The following is a 7,751-nucleotide window of genomic DNA, read 5'->3' as shown; positions in this document are numbered from 1 at the left end:
AACTGTTACAAGAGAGAAATGAAGTTCTATCCTGTTTAGCCCAGAGTATTTTGGGATCTCTTTTATCAAGATGGTTTAGCCTGTATCATAACTAATCCAGACCCCAAGCCCTTGGCAATCCCGGCCTTTCCTAGTCAGAGACAGCTGGCAGTGGTGGGAAGTGCATGATGTGGGTTCAGAAAATGGGCCTCGGTCCAGGCTTGGATGCTAATTTGCTGTGTGATGCTAGGTAGCTCACCCAGCCTCTCTGGGCACCTCTGCGTCCTAGTCCACCTCCTAAACTTGCCTACAGTGAGAGGTGTACAGGCAATGATGAACCTTTGATTGTCAGGCAATTGTAAGAGATTTTTATTAGGAAGCTCCTGAGGCTGAAGCTTAGTGTAGTTGGAATCTACAGGGATCCTCTCTGCCTGCTGTCTGCAGAATATAGGTGACTAAAATGGATACTTCAGCAGTGTCTCTTCTGGCCCCTTTGGTTTGTTTGTTAGCATCCAGTGAAGTTGACTTTTGGAGAGTAACATCCAGTTCCATGGATCTTAACACATGTAGATCCCTTTGGCTGGATACGAGGTCAGCCATTGTCCTTGAGCCCGCCCTTTGGCTCCTGCTGGTCCTGGGCTTCTCCAGTCTTCATCCCCCACAGTCCCCCTTCTGTGTCCCCATGGCTCTGGCTCCAGGCTCTGGCAACCCTTGCTCCCACAGTTTCCTTCCCTCCCATCCACCCTCCATGCACAGGTCAGAACCCTCCCATGGCCCCATTGCCTGGGGATCGAGTCCTAGGTTCCGTCGGCCATCAAGGCCCTCACAACCTGCCCTTCTTCCCACCAGGCGCCTGCCTTTGCCCTGCTGTGTCTACAGTGCCTCACCCTCCTTGGTTCAGACAGATCCCTCTAGCTGCCCTCTTGTAACCCTTTCTTCTACCTTAGCTTAGCCCTGAGTTTACCCACACTGCACTGTCTGCCAACGCATCTTTCTTTCCTGCAAGATTTTAAGGAAGGTGGAAACTTGTCTTGCTCCTTCCTGTGACCCCATGAGACCTGATACCCACTATGTGTTCAGGAAAGGGGGCTCTGGGTTCTGTATTAGTGGGGACCTTTTCTAGCACCACACTTTGCCCTTGCTCTTACCTCACATTATCCTTCCCTCCTCTCTGCCCATCTAAATCCAACCCCTGTTCTAGAGCTAGGTTGAGGTCAGCTCCACCAGGAAGCCTGCTGTGATCACTCACTACCCCCTTGGAGTTCCCCAGTCCTGCATGGCCTTCAGTACTTCCAGGGCTGTGGGTAGTTTCCCTAGTCCCTAAAGCAGTCATGCTGTGGGGAAGAAGGGGACAGTTCTGGGACAGATCCTGAGAACCCAGGGAAGGGGTGCTGGGCTAGGCCAGGCAGGAAAGTGGGCACTTCTGCTCTGAGGGCAGGGGATGCAGCAGCAGGTCTGGGCTGATCCAGCAACCACAGGGCAACATGGACCCTGGCAGCAGAAATGCAAGAGTTGCAAGGGACTCTGGGAGAAGCCCAAGAAGGGATGGCTACTGGGTTCTGAGCTTGGGCCAGTCTTAGAAGGAGCCAGTGCCTCCAGGGTTCTGAGAATATGATCCTAGAGGCTGGTCTGATGGTGGCCAGGCTGACCAGGGTGTCCACAGGCTGGGCCAGCGACCTCAGCAGGAAATGAGGAGGGAGTTGGTGAGTGCAGGACCTGCAGAGGCTGGCACCAATGGTTCTCTTTGCAAGAGCTCACAGCCAGCCAGAGCTTGGTGCAAGGCATCCAGGATGGCCGAGGGCCCAGATGTTCCCTCTGGAAATAAAGAACAGGCAGGGAGGGTGGGTCAGTCTTCTTTCTCTGGCCCACAGCCACCCTCCCTCCTCCCTGAGCCCTCCCCAGCACTGTCTAGCTAGTTCCCCTTCACTCCTTTCCCACTGAAGACCCCAGGGAAGGGGGCTTCTATGCACAATTTCTGACCTCCTCCTACATGGTGGGGACCATTGAGTGCCCTGGACATACCTAAGCCCTGCCCGGTAGTGCCTGTGAGGCTAGTGAGCACAGGCTCATCACCTGACAGTCTCCCTGTCAGCCTGTGAGGCCCTTTGAGGCAGGAGCCAGCCTTGGTCCTCTTGATTTCACTGGGCACAGGCTGGCACTGCTGAAATTCTGCTGCCTGAAACAATGAGGCCATGTTGCTTAGTGCTTAAGGGAGAAAGTTGAAGCTTTGAGTTTGGCCAGCACTGGGCCTCTCTGTGCCTCGACCCCCATCTGTGGAGTGAGTTTGACAATAGCACTGCCTCCAAGGTAAGCCCAGGGTCTGTCAGCAAGTCTGAGTTGTCAGCAGGGAACCGCCAGGCACCTTCAAATTTCTGAAGCCTGTTACTGACTAACCTTTGCAGGTGGGCAGGGCAGGAATGAGGCAGCATTTTACAGACAAGACATTTAGGACAGAGGTACAAGGTCAGGATACCCTCTAGCTGCCACTTAGGCTCTGGAAGATGGGTGGTGGGCTCACCTACCGTGTGCGGGGTCCCTGCAAGCATCCAGTGTGCTCAGCAAAATCTTCCCCAGGGCTCTTTTCGATATGTTCTTAAAAAGAAATGGTGGGAGTTCCTGTTGTGGCTCAGTGGTAAGGAGCCCAACTAGTATCCCCAAGGATATACGTTTGACCCCTGGCCTTGCTCATTGGGTTAAGGATCTGGCATTGCTGTGAGCTGTAGTGTAGGTTGCAGACATGGCTTGGATCTCGAGTTGCTGTGGCTGTGGTTCATGCTAGCAGCTGCAGCTCTAACTCACCCCCTAGGCTGGGAACTTTCATATGCTGCAGGTGCGGCCCTAAAAAGCAAAAAAAAAAAAAAAAAAATTTTGCAACAAGGAGTCAATATCCAACATCTGTTGGATACTGTGCCCTCAGGCAGCAGGAGGGACATGTGGCCCCCACAGGTTTCTGTGTGGCTCCCTGGGGGCAGATGGAGTGCCCCCAGCCCACGGTCCTTTCCTGGCCCCCACCCTGAGGTTGGCTGCCCGGTTCAGACTCAAGGTGGGTGGTGGAGCAGTGCAGGACCATTTCACCAAAGATCATGTACTTAGAGGTTACCATCTATGTGCTCAGGTAGGCACTTGGGAAATGACTGTGAATAAGAGCATATTGACGCATTAGCTCTTATAATCCATGCAACATTTTCTTTTTTTTCTTTGTTTCCTTTTCGGTGTGCATCTAAGTTTATTTCCTCTCTTGAACCATTAAGATACATTTATATAAGTAGGGTTTCTGGATCCCAGACTATGGACCTTTATTACCCAATTACTTTCCTAAAAGATTGTGCCACATACTCCTGAAGCGGCAGCATCTCATGGGCGTAGCTTCTTCTTAACCTCACCTGCCATGAATATTTTCATTTAAAAACACCTTTTTTTTTTTTTCCTGTTAATGATACGATCCATGCAACATTTTCTTTTTCTCTCTTTTTGTTTTTTTTGCTTTTTAGGGCCTCACTCATTGCATATGGAGGTTCCCTACGCCACAGCCGTAGCAATGCCAGATCCTAACCATGTCTGTGACCCACACCACAACTCACAGCAACACCGGATCCTTAACCCACTGAGGAAGGCCAGGGATCGAACCCGAAACCTCATGGTTCCTAGTTGGATTCGTTTCCACTGTGCTACGATGGGAACTCCTGTGCAACATTTTCTATTTCATTTTAACCAGTGAAAAAAGCAATGCTTTGGAAAGAATGAGAAATCTACCCAAAGCCACGCTAGGAGGTAGAAGAACCAGCATTTGCCTCCAGGCTGCCTGGCCCAGAGCTGTGCTGGAAACCACGGCCCAAAGGTGTGGGACTCCCACTCAGCCACTCTCCCTGACCACATCACCTTGGGCAGGGCCTCGGTAGCCCCGTGTTCTGGGAAGCCTGAAATAAAAGCAAAAGCCCACTTCAAACCCTGAAGATCTGAGTCAAAATCCTATTTTCATCTCAGAGTGGCTGTGCAGTCCTGGTTAAATTAGTGACTTAAGAAAAAATCTTAAATGCTTTGCTGCTGTGGTTTAGGAACACAATGGACTTCTGTGTTCTGAAAAAAAAAAAAAAAAACACCATTGGGCAACTTGCCAAGGAATCATGATTTGCTTCTAGAGTCTCCATGGCAATCCTATGTGGATAAATGGGATACACAATTAACCGATTGCTTTGTTTCCTCCTTTCTGGTTCTCACACCTGTTATTTTTCTTGTCTTGCTGCATTAGCTAGAACCTCGACATGGCACAAGCAGTGATAACAGGCATGCCTGCCTTGATTCTGGTTTTTAGAAGGATTCCTTATAACATTTCACCAATAAGTATGAGTTTTGTGAGAGGCAGTTGGCTGAGACTCCTTATCTGATTAAGGAAGATTCTCTACTGTTCTTAATTTGTGGAAAGGTTTTATCATAAAAGGACACTGTTGTTGACTTTTAATCTATTGAGATAATAGATGTTTGATAATAGATGTCTGTTGATAGATGTTTGATCTTGAATCATCTTTGAGTTTCTGGGATAAATCCAACTTAGTCACACTGCATTTCTTTCTTTTTTTTTTTTGTCTTTTGTTTTTTGCTATTTCTTGGGCCGCTCCCACGGCATATGGAGGTTCCCAGGCTAGGGATCTAATTGGAGCTGTAGCCACCGGCCTATGCCAGAGCCACAGCAACGCGGCATCCGAGCTGCGTCTGCAACCTACACCACAGCTCATGCCAACGCCAGATCCTTAACCCATTGAGCGAGGCCAGGGATGGAACCCGCAACCTCATTGTTCCTAGTCAGATTCGTTAACCACTGCGCCACAACGGGAACTCCAGTCACACTGCATTTCTTTAAACACTGCCATATTTGGTTTGCTAATGCGCTAATTAATATTTTTACATCCATATTAAAATGTGACAAAAGCTTATGATTTTCCTTCCGTGTATGTATCATCCTCTGGTTTTGAGAGCAAAGTTATATCAGCTTCATAAAATGAATCAGAGCCCCTCCCCTTGCTTTTGATTAGCTTCCCTAAGCTCCTTTCTGCATCTGGAAGTAGAGGTAACCCCTGCCCACATGGGGAAAGCTCAGAGCTGGTGCCCAACACAGGCCAGGCCCCCTCCTGAGCTCCTCCCCTCCCCTGGCTATGCCAGCTCCCACGAGCTTACCAGGTCCCGGAGCCTCTGCAGGAGCTGTAGCACGTCCACCAGCTTCTCCTCCAGCAGAGACAGCCGCACTCTCTCTGCCTCCACCATCTGCAGCTCTAGCCTCAGGTGCTCATTCTCGTCCACCTTCTGTTGCAGCTCTGCCTGCAGTGACCAGTGGGGCCTCAGTGTCTGCCCTGCTGCCCTCTGCCCTGTACTCCCAGTATCACCCCCAGGCAGGCCCATGGCCTGCCTTGACCCTTTCACAGAGGTCATCTCACCTGGTCCTCTGAGCCTACCAAGGGGCTGAGGACATAGGAACCCCTCCCCACCTCCCCAGAGCTGGCACCGAGGCCCAGAGAAGCTGGCCGCCTGGTCTAAGGCCACAAGTGCGTTGGACTGATGTAATATTTCCTTTCTGGTGGAAGGACTCCATCTTCCCTTCTCTAAGCATCTGCTTTTGCTTTTTAATTTATTTGGTTGCAAGCAATGGAACCAATCTGACTAGTTTAAATAGGAAGGGAATTCACTGGCAGGCTAGTGGCTTGTCCCCAGGGTGGCCTGGCAGCTGTAGAACCTCAGGCTAAGGCAGCAGTGGAGCGTGAGGCAGCAGAGCCACCTCCAGCCTCTTGTCCAGGAGCCACAGCTGAGAACACTTGCCAACCTTCCCACCTTCCTCAAGACAGAGCCCTGGGAGAGGGGCCTTCTGCTCCACCCTGGCCAGAGGCACTGACACTGCTGATCCCACCGAAACACCAGAGGGCAGACGCTAGGAAGTCACAAAATGTCACAGGGTCAACAGATTTTTTAAGCAGGGCTGGGAGGGAAAGAGAAGAAAGTGAAGGTGTGGTATCCTGGGGCACTCGGTCCACTCTGGGCTTTGGGTGGGAGAGAGCAGGCGCAATGCCTGTGGGCTTGGCCACACAATCAGGGAGTCCCAGGAACGGAGCTCCCCAGACCCCTGTTTGGGATTTAATTAGAAAGAGTGGTCACTGTGCCCTTTGGAACTGTGTCAGGCCACAGATATGTAAAAAACAAACAAACTGACCACCCCCCCAGCAAAAAAACCCAATATGGATTTAAAATTTCAGGTATATACATATAAAACTCTTTATCAAAACCAGTTTGCAAAATTGCATTGTGCTGGGCTTAGGGAAATGATAACTTTTCATAGCGTTTCAGTTTGATCACTGTGGAACATGGACCTACTAAAGTGGAGACACCTCCATTGGTGTTGCCTGGCCCCACCCTCCTCCCCCACAACCAACTCGCTAACTTTGCTGGGGGCAGTGTCCCTCCTCCATTTCATCTGACTCTGATGGAGGTGCCAGACAAGGGACCCTGACTGCCTACCACAGGGATTGGCCTAGGGATGGGCACATGACCGAGGCTAGACCACTGGAGTTCTTCCTTGCCATTTACTGCACTGGGCTATTATTTTCCCCCTGGGGTTTTTTAAGTGGGCTGATGGGACCCTAGAGCTGGCTGTAGCCCCACCTTCCATTCCCCTACCACTGGAGCAAGCCCTTCTGAAGTAGGGGAAACAAAGAGCAGACAAATGGAGACATCTAATCTGAGTCCCTGGATCCAACTATGCCTGAAGCTCATCTTCTTTGCTGTTCTTCTGAAACTGTTCGCACAGCTCCACATTCTAATAGATCTCTGTTTTGCACTCAAGCTAATCTGAGATGGATCTTTAACTTGCAACCAAAATATTCTTCATTAAATCTGTATCTTCCCTCTGAGTCCTGGTTTACCCATCTGTGATTGGGGCCCAGGATTTGGCTGAGATCTGAGTCCTTCCACCTGTGAGAAGTTCTAGCATTGGTCTAATGCTTGGCCTCTGGGGCTCAGCTGACCTCCTCCCCAGGTGTTCCTAGGGTCTTCCCACTGCAGCCTTGGGTCCCCAACTGCTCCACCAGCATGGCGACACGGGCTTCCAGCTCCCCCAGGGCACGGGCATGGTCGGCACTGCTGAAGTGGCTGCAGTAAGTTAGGAGTTTCTTGGCCATCTGGTCATCACAGCTGTGGGGATGGAGAGCACTGACACTGTGGGGGCTGCTTTCCAAAGTTGGCCCCCGAGAGGAGAGTGGGTGTTGGCACTGAGTGGTCTCTCCAAAAGCTAAGTGGGGCCATGGTACCTTTTGCTTACCCTCTCCTGAGGTCTCCATCTCATCAGAACCAGAGCCCAAGGCTTCACCCAGTCTGCCCCTGTGACCTCCCTGGCCTCCCTCCCTCCCACCTTCACTCATTCTATTGCAGCCAGAGCAGGCTTCTCACTGCCCCGCCCCCATGCCTCAGGGCCTTTGCACTTGCTGTTCCATCTGCCTGGAATGCTCTTCCTCATTTCTGTCAGGTCTCTGCTCAAACAGCAACTTCTCAGAGGCCCTCCCAGCTGTCCTGCCACTGCTCCTCTCTCTTCCTCACACTTGTCACCACTCACTAGAATAGAGGCACCGGGGCAGAGGACCTCTGCCTTGGTTATTGCTGTTTTCCAGGTGCCTCTAAATTTGCCTGATGCATAGTAGGTGCTTAAGTTATGCTTGTGGACTCAAAGGGTTGGTGATAACAATGACTCTGGAAAATCAACAGAACTTTACAAAATAATGTAAAAGTCAAGGTCA

General features: G+C 50.8%; 1 protein-coding gene across 3 annotated transcripts in view; it reads right to left on the bottom strand.

Annotated features, from left to right (window-relative positions):
* Positions 1–324: 324 nt before the first annotated feature.
* EFCC1 (EF-hand and coiled-coil domain containing 1) overlaps positions 325–7,751 on the bottom strand; it is a 33,600-nt gene continuing 26,173 nt past the window's right edge. For 2 of the 3 annotated variants that reach the window (XM_047782164.1, XM_047782155.1), the window contains exons 5-8: positions 6,987–7,152; positions 5,152–5,292; positions 2,502–2,571; positions 325–1,794 (exon numbers count right to left, since the gene is read on the bottom strand). In XM_047782164.1, the coding sequence (XP_047638120.1) occupies positions 1,658–1,794; positions 2,502–2,571; positions 5,152–5,292; positions 6,987–7,152 (514 nt within the window). In that variant the 3' untranslated portion in view covers positions 325–1,657. The remainder of the gene's footprint in view (positions 1,795–2,501; positions 2,572–5,151; positions 5,293–6,986; positions 7,153–7,751) is intronic. The other variant, XM_047782173.1, reaches the window with a different exon arrangement.

This window comes from Phacochoerus africanus, chromosome 1 (genome assembly GCF_016906955.1).
Source record: "Phacochoerus africanus isolate WHEZ1 chromosome 1, ROS_Pafr_v1, whole genome shotgun sequence".
NCBI classification, from domain to species: Eukaryota; Metazoa; Chordata; class Mammalia; order Artiodactyla; family Suidae; genus Phacochoerus; species Phacochoerus africanus.
The sequence above is the reverse complement of the archived record's forward strand: the minus strand, read 5'-3'. Positions and strand labels throughout refer to the sequence as shown.